General features: G+C 48.5%; 1 protein-coding gene across 1 annotated transcript in view; it reads left to right on the forward strand.

The window, feature by feature from the left end:
* The window catches only part of COG2 (component of oligomeric golgi complex 2), a 53,314-nt gene extending 44,026 nt beyond the window's left edge, over window positions 1-9,288 (forward strand). The window contains exons 13-18 of the mRNA XM_062210589.1: window positions 221-418; window positions 1,292-1,364; window positions 2,003-2,145; window positions 4,554-4,693; window positions 5,865-6,045; window positions 8,538-9,288. Of these exons, the coding sequence (XP_062066573.1) occupies window positions 221-418; window positions 1,292-1,364; window positions 2,003-2,145; window positions 4,554-4,693; window positions 5,865-6,045; window positions 8,538-8,639 (837 nt within the window). The 3' untranslated portion in view covers window positions 8,640-9,288. The remainder of the gene's footprint in view (window positions 1-220; window positions 419-1,291; window positions 1,365-2,002; window positions 2,146-4,553; window positions 4,694-5,864; window positions 6,046-8,537) is intronic.
* Window positions 9,289-14,017: the final 4,729 nt, after the last annotated feature.

A 14,017-nucleotide genomic window follows, 5' to 3' on the forward strand; every position in this document is an offset into this window, starting at 1 on the left:
AAATTAGGCATGTGAACAGGAAAGGTAAATGTACCTGAGGTTGTAATTTGTTCTTCACACCTGCCTATGGAAATACAATACAGTGTTCTTTATCAGTTAGTTTTTACTGAGTGCTCTCTAGACAGCTAGCATTTTCTGGTCAGTTGTCCACCCACGTATATACAAATACTCAAGTATGTTGCTAGCGAAAAAGCATTTAATCACTGAAATCCTTTTTCAGCTTTCACTCAGGCCCATATCTAATGAAACTGCCAAGGAGATCAAAAAACCTGTGATAACTGGTAGCAGAGACCCTTCCACGTCCCCAGGAAGCAGTGAAGACCCAGGAAGCAGTGCGGCAGACACAAAGCCTGTGGTTTCCATTTCCAGCACTCAGCTCGTCTACGTGGTCGCAGACCTGCACACGCTGCAGGAGCAGGTGAGCCTGTTCGAGAAAAATCAGAGGTGCTCAGTTCTGTGTTTTCACAGAGAGTAGAACAAGCAGGAGACAGACACCATTTGTCCTCACGGGCGCACAGGGGCTCCGAGAAAGAACACTTCATTCCTCGTCCCGCTGTTTCTCCAGCAGACGGCCTCCACCCCAGGTTTCTGAGAACACTGGGAACACTGCTCCAGCTCATGCCTGCTCTCCAGTGTCCTGTTGACCTGTTGCCCCCAGTCGTGGTGTGACAAGCTCCCCATGAATCCTGGCTCCTCCCACTTCTGTCAGTAACTCAGCTTTGCTCAGACATGACCTTGGATGGTCTGGATTTTAATTATTTTAATTCCCTTGCTTGAAGATTTTTCTGTTAATATCTAGTCTTCAGCCAGACTTTGAAAGTACTGAAAATTGAAAGCTTCTTCCTCTTATTTTCTCTGTATGGTTACATATATTTTTGCTTTTAACACTGAGAGGACTTTGAGAGATGAATCTACTGTTTAAGTCCTCTGATACATAATTTTGCTTTCCTCAAGTTTAAATACTTCGGTGGTGCTTGAACAAATGCAGTTGTATGTTTTGACCAAGATAGGGACTTTCTAGTGAGCTTTTTTTGATGTCATGGAGAGCCACAGAATACAAAACTTTTGCTTATTCTCTAAGCCTGTTCATAGCTATTCAACTGTTGTTCCCATGTTGTTCAGATCTTTTATGGTGAAAGCATTAGGATTGTTGCTTTCCTTTAATGAATAACAGGAAAAGTCCCGATCTTCATTTCACCATTAACAATATTCAATTAACAGTATTTAATATTGCCTCTTCCTTTGATTTATACAAAAGTAAATAAGTATATAAAGTGTATTTTTATTTCAGCTTCCAGAACTCCTGGAAATAATCAAGCCCAAACTTGAAATGATTGGATTTAGCAATTTTTCTTCTATCTCAGGTAAGATCAACAACTCTTTGAGTAAGAAGTAATTTAAAATCAAATTTCAGAGACTGTAGGGTGTATTTAGGTTAACATTTTCTTTCCTAGTTGTAAAGCTTTGATTATCTCTGTATTCTGTTCTGGGGGTTTAACTTTCCCAAATAAGATCTTCTGTTTAATAATTTGACATATTATAGGACATGCTCTAAGTTCTCTGATAATATTTAAAATAGAATGTACTAGGCTGGCACCGCGGCTCACTAGGCTAATCCTCCGCCTTGCGGCACCGGCACACCGGGTTCTAGTCCCAGTCGGGGCGCCGGGTTCTGTCCCGGTGGCTCCTCTTCCAGTCCAGCTCTCTGCTGTGGCCCGGGAGTGCAGTGGAGGATGGCCCAGGTCCTTGGGCCCTGCACCCCATGGGAGACCAGGAGAAGCACCTGGCTCCTGGCTTCGGATCAGCGCGGTGCGCCGGCCGTAGTGCGCCGGCTGCGGCAGCCATTGGAGGATGAACCAACGGCAGAGGGAAGACCTTTCTCTCTGTCTCTCTCTCTCTTACTGTCCACTCTGCCTGTCAAAAAATAAAAATAAATATTAAAAAAAATAGAATGTACTGAACCTGAATAAAAAAAACTAGACCCGGTTTTCTATCTCCACAGCGGCCCTCGAGGACTCCCAGAGTTCTTTGTCAGCCTGTATTCCTCCCCTGAGCAGCAAGATCATCCAAGACTTAAGTGAGTCTTGCTTCAGTTACCTGAAAAGTGCCCTGGAGGTTCCTAGGCTTTACCGAAGAACCAACAAGGTCAGCACCGTTCGCTGAATGAACGTTGAGGCGGGGAAATGTTTATTAGAAAAGCTGAAGGCGGGCAGTGGGGGGCATGGTCAGATGAGTCACAGGAATGGGTTCTCCAGCGTGGCTTGAGGCAGACTTAATCCAGCCCATTCAGAATATTGTGTGTGAGGAGAGGGACATTTCTGCAAGTGAGTGGTCAGGTGCCTCGAGCAGAACAGAGGAGATCATTTGGTCTGTATAGTATGGACTTTTTCTGGATTCTTTTGAATAGGTTTTTCTTTTTTTTTTTAAATGAAATCCTTTTAATAACATTTATAAGCCCTGTACTTGTTCATCTTCATGTCTTGTATTCCAAAAAAAATTTAATTTAAAATTTTCCCTTCATCTTGTCCTCTTTTTAAATAACATGTGAAGAGCTGTGTTTAATATATATGTGTGTATGCAGGGCATTTATAAGAAACGTTGGCATGAATGTTCAAAGTGAAGCCTTCTGGTTACTTATTTTATATGAAATGATTTGGGGAATTTTTACCAGTTTTTCATTTTCCCTATTGAATGCTCATTTTTATACATGTATTCCCATTTCATTTCATTGCTAGATTTCACGTAATTCTCCCTGTAATTTTATTTTTTCTCAGCCGTAGAGTTGGATTTTAGACTTAAAGTCTTCAAGTAAGTTAACTTCAAGGCTTTGGGACCTGTTTACTTTAGACTCAGGACCTGTGAAAATGTTGGAAAACATGGAGCTATTTTGGAGTGTATATGGAGTTCCTGTAAACATACCTGGCTTAAATCCGACCTTTTGCTTACGTGCTAAATGTGGAGTCCTTGTCTGCTATTTGCGTTACTGAGATTAGTGCCAGTTTCCTCTATGGCTGTTTCATCCTTCATTTTAAATTCTGGGGGGGGCGGCACTGTGGCGCACTAGGTTAATCTTCCACTGCCTGCAGTGCCAGCATCCCATATGGGTGCCAGGTTCTGGTCCCAGTTGCTCCTCTTCCAGTCTAGCTCTCTGCTGTGGCCTGGGATAGCAGTGGAGGATGGCCCAAGTGCTTGGGCTCCTGTACCCACATGGGAGACCAGGATGGGACTCCTGGCTCCTGACTTTGAATTGGCGCAGCTCCGGCCGTGGCAGCCATTTGGAGAGTGAACCAATGGAGGGAAGACCTTTCTCTCTGTCTCTCTCTCTCTCTGTCTGTGAACTCTACCTGTCAAATAAATTAAAAAAAAATTCTGGGACAGGCAAGGCCCAGCATAAGGGTGCAGTAGATTAAGCCACTGCTTGAAATACTAGCATCCTATATCTGAGTGCCAGTTCACGTCCCAGCTGCTCTGCTTCCAATCTAGCTCCCTGCTAATGTTCCTGGGAAAGTAGCAGACGATGGCCCAAGTGTGTGGGCCCTGCCATCCATATAGGAGACCCAGGTAGAGTTTCTGGCTCCTAGCTTTGGCCTGGGCTAGACTTGGCTCTTGCAGCCATTTGGAGAGTGAGCCAGTGGAGGGAAGTATGCCCACATACACACACACACATTCACACTCATATACTCACATGCATGCTATCACTCTGCCTTTCAAATAAATAAATAAATAAATCTCCTTTTTAAAAATATGGAACGTGCAGTAGAATGAATGCTTGTAACAGAAGCCCCTTGTCATCTAAATTGCTCTTTCTGGTTTGACTTGAAGCTAGAAGGGAGAGACCTGTTTGTTTTATATTGCAAAATACATTATTTTTCTTTCAGTGATCTGTCAACTTTCCCTTCCTATTATGTGAGGCTGTTAGAATAGTATAGTTATTGAGTCTGCATTGTGGATCAGACTCTCTGCTAAACCTTTTACATACACGTTACTCTTCCTAGGAAGTGGCTGCTAACATCCTTATTTACGGATGAAGAAAGCAAAGCTAAAAAAGCTGTAATTACTCATCCTAGATCCTTGCTTCTCAAATGATGTTTTATTGCCTGGCAACATTAGCATCACCCCATGGGAGCTTGTCAGAAGTGCACAATCTCAGAAGTCAGCCACACCCCATTCACATCCCCATGGAATTAGAAACTGAATTTAATTTAGCCAGATGGCCAGGTCATCAGCGAGGGCATGCAGTGACGGCAGGCTCACCCTGGGGGCTGGCTGCAGGTGACTGCAGCATTGAAGGCGGTCTGGCTTCAGGTGTGCTCTCTTGCTTACTTTCTTGACCCCCTCCTGTTCTCCGGGCAGCTGTCTATGACATCTGTGTACTTTGGGGGAGGGGTAGAGGTTGAATGCTCTCAAAACTGAAAAAGTAGTAATATCTTTATTTTTTAACTTGAAGTTAAAACATTTTTCTTTCTGTGTCTCTCTCCCCTCCCCTTCCTCCCCTTCTCTCTCTCCCTCTCTTTATTTTTGTGCATATTTCACCCCTACCAAAACCATTCCAGGAGGTCCCAACTGCAGCTTCCTCCTACGTGGACAGTGCCTTGAAGCCATTCCACCAGCTTCAGTGTGGACACAAGGATAAGCTCAAGCCTGCAGTAATTCAGCAGTGGCTGGAAGGAGCTCTGTCAGAGAGCACGCATAAGTAAGTAACTTAAAAGTGGACCTCCTGGGGCTTGCCTGAAGAGTCCAAGGCAGGCGTTGCATGTAGATAAGGTAGCGGGAACGTGAGGGCACTTTGTCCCTGGATGAATGTGAACGGTGTCATGTCTCTCTCTCACACACATACACACACACACACACACCCTCTGGGCCGCCTGCCTCCACCTGGTCTGGTTGGTGATTGCTGGGCCCTGCCTGCCTTCACTGTCCCTGCTGCCATCTCACTGCAGCTGCCATTCCCAAGTCGATCACATTCCCCTCCTCTCCTTGGGCTTCAGTCCAGAGCAGCACGGACCACGCAGACAACCAAGGGACTTCCGCTGGTGAGATGCTTGGAACCAAGGAAGAAAACCATGCATTTTTTTAAATTAATGAATTAATTTATTTTTTAAGGAATACAAATTTGAAAACCATGCATCTTTAAGTGTAATTTCAGCTGACAGAGAATTGATTTCTATAATCCTTCATTGTCTAGTCATTTCCAGTTAAATCTACATTTCCCCAAATGGCAGCATTGAGTTGCATCAGAAAAGTATATTATTTAATTATTGATTGCTTATTAATAGTTAATTTCACAGTATTATTTTATTTCATTGCTTTTGTGTTAAGCAGCCATTTGAACCTTAACAGTCATGTCTACTATTGCTCTTTCGGGTAAATGTATTCCAAATGCAATGTCACCAGCTTATGGACAAAGTTTTGAAACATAGCTCATTTATAATTTGAAAATTATGTCCAGAATATTTTGAAGGCAATGAATTTTATTTAAAATTCTGAAATACTTATGCTTTAAAAGATGAACTGTTCCTAGAATTGATTGCGAATGAAGTTGTTGCTTGATATGGAGAATGAGTGGCACTTGTCCACCCTCAGGACGTGAAAGTCAGATTGGTCTGTGATTTTCTCTTAGCATTCAGGATTAAAATTTCAAACAGTCCATGCATGTATTTCTTTTAGGTTCTTAGGAGAATACCATCCTGGAGACTTAAGACCCTATTTTTCATACAATCTGAAGAAGTGTTAAATATTTCCCATGATTAAATGTTTATGGGGAAGGGGTTTTTAATCTTAAAACCCTTTTTTTTTTGTCTGCACTGCCAGTAACTCTGGTGTTGCACAGCCTCCCTTTCACCGGTGACTGTCTTGTGCCCAAGGTATTATGAAACTGTGTCTGATGTCCTGAACTCTGTGAGGAAAATGGAAGAGAGCCTAAAAAGGCTGAAACAAGCCAGAAAAACCACTCCCACCACCCCTGTCGGTCCCAGCGGCGGCATGAGCGACGACGACAAGATCAGGCTGCAGCTGGCCTTGGATGTGGGGTACCTGGGAGAGCAGGTAACTCATCAGCTGCTGGCACTGACCGCGAGTCCAAAACCAAAGTCTGAGGGCCCAGCCGGTGCCTGGTGGCTCTCTGAGCTTAGAGGTGCTGTTGTGGTGTCGAGTGAGAGTCATGCCCCAGATTACCCTGAAAGGTTCGGGGTTTATACCTAGGGATTGTGAGAAAGCGAAAGAGGAATACTGGGAAATCCCTTCTGCAGTCGGATGGCTTGAGCTTCGCTGCTGTTGACGTCTGCGGGTCCATGAAGCCACTGAAGTTCGAGCCCATGACAGACAGTGCCCTTTTTTCCACTGCCTGCCGCGTAATTGGGCTTTTGAAGTACTTAGAATAACTCTGAAAGCAAGCATTCCTCTTGCGGTACGTGAGGCGTCTGAGCACAGCTTTGCTTCTCTGCCTGAGTTAATACCCAAGGTTTGGGCCGGCGCCGCGGCTCAACAGGCTAATCCTCCGCCTAGCGGCGCCGGCACACCGGGTTCTAGTCCCGGTCTGGGCGCCGGATTCTGTCCTGGTTGCCCCTCTTCCAGGCCAGCTCTCTGCTGTGGCCCAGGAGTGCAGTGGAGGATGGCCCAAGTGCTTGGGCCCTGCACCCCATGGGAGACCAGGAGAAGCACCTGGCTCCTGGCTTCGGATCAGCGCGGTGCGCCGGCCGCAGCGGCCATTGGAAGGTGAACCAACGGCAAAGGAAGACCTTTCTCTCTGTCTCTCTGTCCACTTTGCCTGTCAAAAAAAAAAAAAAAAAAAAAAAAACCCAGGTTTAGAATCATTGCATATGGCTGGCTAATACTGAGTGTATCGTCACTTGGGAGGCAGTGTGGAGAGCATGCAGTGCCTTGCCTTCTTACTGAGCTGACGTCCTCATAGGATCATACAGCTTTCAGCTGTTCAGAAACTCTAGCTTCTCAGCCTCGGAAGACCTTCGAGGGCAGGTGTTGTGACAGCAGCATCCCCTATCAGAGTTCTGGTTCAAGTCCAGCTGCTCTGCTTCAATTCAGCTCCCTGCTAACGTGCCTGGGAGGTCAGTGAATGATGGCCCAAGCACTTGAGCCCTTGAAACTCACATGGGAGACCCCGATGGAGTCCCACTGGGCTCCTGGCTTCGTCCTGCCTCGGCCCTGTTGTTGCAGCCATCTGGGGAGTGAACCAGCAGAATGAAGATCTCTGTCTCACTATCTCTATCCCTCTGACTTTCAAATAAGTAAATAAACAACAGAATAAATAAACCTAAAAAAAAAAGGAAGACCTTTGCCAGAGAAAAGGGAATGAAACCGTAAACTCTCCATCAGAAGATACTTGGTTTTCAAGCTCACTAAGGAATTTCTTTTATACATGAGTCATCACTGAAAATGTTTTTTCTGCTGTGAGATGACTTTAGAGATATATCCTGGCAGAAGGCACTGGCTTTGTTTCTTTGTCACAAAAGAAACAAGGCCAGCGCCGCGGCTCAATAGGCTAATCCTCTGCCTTGTGGCGCGGGCACACCGGGTTCTAGTCCCGGTCAGGGCGCCGGATTCTGTCCCAGTCGCTCCTCTTCCTGTCCAGCTCTCTGCTATGGCCCGGGAGTGCAGTGGAGGATGGCCCAAGAGCTTGGGCCCTACACCTGCATAGGAGACCAGGAGAAGCACCTGGCTCCTGGCTTCAGATCAGCGCGGTGCGCCGGCCGCAGCGGCCATTGTGGGGGTGAACCAACGGAAAAAGGAAGACCTTTCTCTCTGTCTCTCTCTCACTATCCACTCTGCCTGTCAAAAAAAAAAAAAAAAAGAAAAGAAAAAGAAACTTAAAATCTTTTGACAAGCAGGAAAGCTTGTTGTTTGAAACATGAGGAGCGAAAAAGCTAAAGAGAAATGGAAGAAGGGAGGGATGGAGAGGAGGAGCAAGAGCAGAGACAGTCCCATGGTCCTGGGGCCCAGAGCTGGTCACCGAGTGTGGACAGATCTCCCCTGGGGTGTGTGTGTGGGGTGTGGAGGTGCTGCTGCTTTTATACAAAAGTTGGAACATACTATGTCGTGTCTTGGTCACCATAATACGCCCCAGTAGTTGCTGTGTCAGTCTCTTCAATTTGTCAGTTTCTAAGAAAAGATTGCTAGTGGTATGTTAAGAAAGCAAGCTCAGGCTAATACTTTTTTTGAAAATCTTCCACTTAAAAGAATCACTTTTATATTTCTTTCAGTGGGAAATTTTCTCCACTAGCACATTTTTTTCAAGTCCACAAAAGAGGCTTTTATCCTGATGCAGTCTGATTTGATAGACCGAGATAAATCAGCATAGTAGCTTCTTAAGATGCAGTGTTTGACCCCAGAACAGTAACATTTTGCAACAGGGTGAACTGTTGGTTGTAAAGGAGAAAGTGTCCTGCCAGTCTTCGGGAACTGTCTTATCCTGGTTTAGTAGAGCGTGGGGTGGATATTGTGGTTCCGTTTTTTATGCAGGTCTGGTTTTCCACGTTCGGTTTAAATTTGCAGTAACAGAATTCATTCTGTGGCCTTTGCAGATACAAAAGATGGGCCTGCAAACAAGCAGCATAAAAAGCTTCCCAGCTCTGTCCGAGCTTGTTGTTACTGCCAAGGACCAGGCAACAGCAGAGCAGCCGTAAGCATCTGGGACGGCCCCAGGGGAGAGGAACGTTGACTCCGAGCCCGAAGGGAAGAAGGCGGCTCTGTTCTCCCAGCAAGCCTGCGCAGCCAGCGGGTACTGCCAGCGTCACCCCGGCAGCGCCGTGCGTCTTCCCAGCGAATTTGGGACTTCTTTTGCCCAAAAAGAACACTAACGCCTTTTTCCATTGTATGGAAGACAGTTTTTAAGACGTTTGAAACTTTCTACTATAGTTTACAGAACAAATTATTTTATTTTTATTGTAAATCTTAGCGTGGAAGAGCCGATTTCTAAAACATGATTAAAGTAAATATATATGTACGAATATAGAAGGTCTCCGTGATCCTGCCGTCGGGAGTGACAGCTGCAGTGCTGCGCTGCAGATGGGGAGGACGGCCCCTCCTGAGGGCGGGTCCCCGCGCTCCCCAGCTCTGTAAGGCAGGGCTGCTGATCATGCTCGGCACGCAGGCCTGTCAGGAGCTAGGCCCAGCAGGAAGGATCTGCTTCCTAAATAAAAGAGTCTGCCACGATCGTCTGCACCTGTTACTTGTGAATTCAGACACGTGAAGTGTTCCTCATCACTCGAGCCAGGCTGTGCACCTGTTCCCTTAGAGGCGAATGCCTCGCTTTTAGAGACACCTGTGGGAAGGGTCTGTCCAGCTCAGAGCCTCCCTTTAGACCTGTGGGATTTCTGTTCCATGGAAAAATAACAGGTGCGTGGTCCACAGAAGGCAGCTAAGGCAGGAGTTGGGAGTAGGTGGTTCCTTCACTCACCTAGTTACACATGCAGTCAGCGCACCGCGTGGACCCCGTCCTAGCTCTGGCACCTGTGCTTTCAACTTGATGGTAACATGACAACAGCAGCTTTGATTCCCATAGCCTTACATTTCTTCACATCTCAGTCTCCTCCTTGTTCAAAGGTTAGCTGCAAAGAGAGAAAGGGAAAGAAGAGATAATGAGAGAATTGAGAATGCAGATCCTGGAGTTGGAGGGAAGGATGTTTTAGCACAGTGCTGAGCCCTGGCTAGGGAAGTGAGAGGGAGCATGAAGAGGGGACCCCAGTGAAAGCACCGACAGCCATGGCTGTATGGAGCCCAGGAGCTTCCCAGTGCCCCAGCCCCTACCCAGGCAGGGCTTCCACTTCCTGTTCCTGGGAGGCGGGCCTCAGGCAATGGCACCCTGGGCCGTTTCCTGCTCCCTGTATAGACAGCAGCCAAGGCCCTGCCCCTGGGTGGGGAAGTGTCTGGTTGTGCAGCTCAGTGTTGGGCATGGTCAGCCACAGGACCATAGAAGAGACAAGGCAGAAGGGGGTTATTCTAAGGGCTTGGCCTGAACAGTGTGGGAGCTGGCTCACCAGCCTTCGCAAGGCTGCTGTGGGCTGCGGTGCTGGACCTGCAGCCAGCAGGGGCACTGTCAGAAAGGAGAGATGGATGGGAAGTGGGAGAGTTGACCTCGGGTAAGCAGAGCGTGCCTCCCAAGTTCAGTGACGAGGCAAGCTGCAAGGGAAGCTGGCCGCTTCTAGAAACTGTACAAGTGTGTGGCCAGGGCTTGAGGAAGCTGAAGGAAGAGCTCCAATGGGGGCTGAAGGAGCTGCAGGCCTACCACTGTCCCCTGTCACCAGGCGGGCCCACAGCTCTGTTCTGTATGAGTGACAGCAGTGCTCCCCTGGCCCTGCGGCAGCCTGCTGAGTGCAGATGTGTGGCTGCTTGGGTGCGTCTTCCAAATCCTGTGCAGATTGCTCTGGGAGCCGACCTGGACCTCAAACCACGTGAGCAAGGGCATTGCAGGGAATGTAGTTCCAGCCTTGCTAAGTGACCCAGTGGAAAGCTACCTCAGCCCGTGTCAAGAGGACAGACACCCTGTGTCCCCATCCCCCTGACTGCTGCAACTCCAGCATTGTTCCCATTTACAGAAGGAACTTAGACAAGTTAGGTCACAGAGATAACCGTTAAGTGGGATTTAAACCCGGGCAAGGTAGTTCCGGAGCTCAAGTTGCCAACTGCTTAGTGATTCTGCCTAACAGCACCGGAGTAGAGAAGTGAATAGTTCAGGATTGGAACCCATGTCGATTCCTTGGCCCCTGTGAAGTCCAGGCTCAAATGAGATTCACTAACACTGCCTTTCTGAACTTGTCTCACTTAGCAACAGCGTTGATGTCGTATCTTTCTTGGGCTTGAGCAAATATTTCTGTTAAAAGCTAATAGTTTTGGGGCTGGTGCCATGGCGTAACAGGTAAAGCTGCCGCCTGCAGTGCCGGCATCCCATATGGGTTCCAGTTCAAGTCCCAGCTGCTCCACTTCCAATCCAGCTCTCTGCTATGGCCTGGGAGAGCAGTAAGAGGTGGCCCAAGTCCTTGGGCTCCTGCACCCGCGTGGGAGACCCGGAAGAAGCTTCCGGCCCCTGGCTTCGGATCGGCGCAGCTCCAGTCATTGCAGCCAATTGGGTAGTGAACCAGCAGATGCAAAACCTCTCTCTCTCTCTGCCTCTGCCTTTCAAATAAATAAATCCTTAAAAAATAAGAATAGTTTCAGAGCACTGGCCTGTAGCTACCCCCATTACTTCTCTCCATTGAAAGGTGTTTAATAGTATTGCTCTGGGGAATCATGATTGAATAAAGTTTGGGAATGATATAATACTCCTTTGCTGCAAAACTAACTGGTTTCAACTTTATAATACAGAAGCTCAAAAAGGATCTCAGACACAGAGTGGTTTCTTGCTGGTACAACAGAATGCTGCTAGGGAGGTGGTGAATAGGCCGTGCGGGGACCCCAGCTGGCTGGAAGGCGGCCATCTCCAGCCTCTGGCTTCCAAGTTCACCCTGGGGCAGCCTCCTGTAGTCACTTCCCAGGGCTGCCCTGGGAAGTTACCACAAGGTGGTGGCTAGAAAATAGAAGGGGGTTCTCTCACGGTCCTGGGGGCAAAAGTTCAGAGGGTGTGGGCTGGGCTGTGCTCCCTCTGCAGGTGCTAGGGGAAGCTCTTTGCCTGCCCCCTCCATTTTCTGTGGCTGGAAGTAGTCCTTGGCTTGGGGCAGCAGACCTCTATCTCGGCCTCATCTTTGTGTGGCCTTCTCTCTGTGGCTTGTCCCCTTCTGATTCTTACATGGACACGTGTCCCTCCCTAGATGGGACGTAATACCCACCCAGTTAAGCCATGATGAGCTCCTCTCTAGATCCCTAGTTGATATCTGCAGAGACCCTTCTTCCCAGTAAAGTTCCAGGTGTTGGAGCGTGGGCGTATCTTTTTGGAGGACACCATTTAGCCCACTCCTCACTCTCTGCAGCCAACCAGAAAAAGGTGAGGGGAACCCCAAGGCATGGTTGGGGCCCCAGCATGAGGGAGCCTGCAATATGCCCACTCAGGAGCTCAGTCACAGGGTAGAAACAGCAGTCCACCTGTGCATCCTGGGAGAAAAGGGACTTGGAGCTTCAGAATGTTCCAGCCTGCTCCCTGAGGTCTTTATCAAGGATTGTCTGCAGCTCCTTTGAACGATGTGGAGTTGCCTGTGCGAGAACCGCACAGTCACAGTGACAGGACAGCGCTGCCCCCATGGATCACTAACCCTGGTGATGAACTAGGAGTGGCGAGAACTCAGGAAGTCTGCAAGCAAAGGGTTAAGTCTGGGTTCCCTTTGTAACATACCCTGAAGCTCTCTGGTATCGGATTCTGAAGTTACTGAAACTGCAGCATCAGCTCCGGGGGTGCAGGAACGGGGGCCAGCATGACCGTTGTCCCATGCCCATGCCTTGGGACACATAGGCCTTCAGGCTGTGTCCATGTTCAGAGCTCAAGAGCAGTGATGCACTTCAGATCTGAGGCAACTGTAGTAGTGTTTAAGCAAGATGCCGGGGTCGGGGCCAGCGCTGCGGCATGGTTGGGTAGGCCTCTGTCTGCGGTGCTAGCATCCCAGGGTACTGGTTCAAGTCCCGGCTGCTCCTCTTCCGATCCAGCTCTCTGCTTATGACCTGGGGTAGCAGTGGAAGATGGCCCAAGTGGTTGGGCCCTTGCACCCACATAGGACCCAAGAGCCAGGAGCTTCTTCCTGGTCTCCCATGTGGGTGCAGGGGCTGAAGCATTTGGGCCATCTTCTGCTGCTTTCCCAGGCATAGCAGAGAGCTGAATGGGAAATGGAGCAGCTGGGGCTCAAACCGGCGCCCATATGGGATGCCAGCACCGCAGGCAGCTGCTTTACCTGCTGTGCCACAGTTCCAGCACCTCAAATAGCTTTCATTTGAGGTCGAACTTCAACCATCAGGGTTGTCCTTTTATTCTTAGCTCTCACTAATTGCACTAAGATGTACTATAATCTGTCTTTCGGGGGGGGGGGTATTTTGATTGTCTAAATTCAATGGAGTGATTGTTACGGGGCACACAATTAAAACAGTGAGGATTTGAGATCAAATTAGGAGTCTTTATAGCCAGCTGGCGACTGCCTTTCTCACCAAGCAAGTCCGGAGAAGACAGCAGCAAGTTGCAGTCACGGGGGGTTTTAAAGGCTAAGCCGCATTCTGTTATGAGCAGTTAATCGCGTGGGCCTGGTGAGCAAGAGGGGAGAGAGCGGGGAGCCAATCAGCAATCAACACCTCTTCCCGCTGGCCATCAGTGGCTGCTCCAGGTGTCCGGCATCTGATGCCCTCTGGTACCAGAGGTTTCCTTAATGCTCAATCAACACAACCCACACACCTTTACTTTTACCATCTTGAGGTTTCACACTTTTAGAACACCCCACCTTGTCACATTTCCTGCTGGTTTCACTTGGGAGTCAAATCGTTGACTCTCACAGGAACACATAACTCAGTCTCGTTGGTTCTAGTAAACCCAGCATTTGAGACACACGGGGTCCAGTAGGGGTCTACAAACCCTCAGAGGCAACAAGGCCATGGGGGTGTTAAGATTTTCCAGGGCGCTTACTGCCGAGGTGTGGTTACTGATGGTGGTCCTGGTTGTGGGGGTCTTACTGAGGCATCACTCCCCTCACTGGACTCATAGGATTAAGCAGGGGTTTGGGCCACATCCTCTGTACGGTAAACTCAAACCCAGGGTTGTACAGGGAGACATAGTCTCACGGCCAAGGTGCATCCAGTCTGCCAACCTTCCCCTTGGTTACTGTTACTGCGACAGGGTTACAAGTGGCAAGACTGCTACAGCTTTTCGTGTCCCCCCCCCCCACCCCCCACCCCCCCCCCCCGCGGGGAAGGCTTCTATGGTGGTCCCTTCCCCTGTTTTCCATCCAGTCCACTGTGGTTTCATGACCCCTGGCAGCACAGTGGAGATGGCCATCTCCCTCACAACCAGGGCTTCCCAGAGCTGAACATATGTATTTCACCACACCCATAGCCTGCCCTCCGTCCAGATCACGCTCATTTAACCAATTATCCCCTG

The sequence above is a fragment of the Lepus europaeus genome, chromosome 14 (assembly GCF_033115175.1).
Source record: "Lepus europaeus isolate LE1 chromosome 14, mLepTim1.pri, whole genome shotgun sequence".
Lineage (NCBI taxonomy): Eukaryota > Metazoa > Chordata > Mammalia > Lagomorpha > Leporidae > Lepus > Lepus europaeus.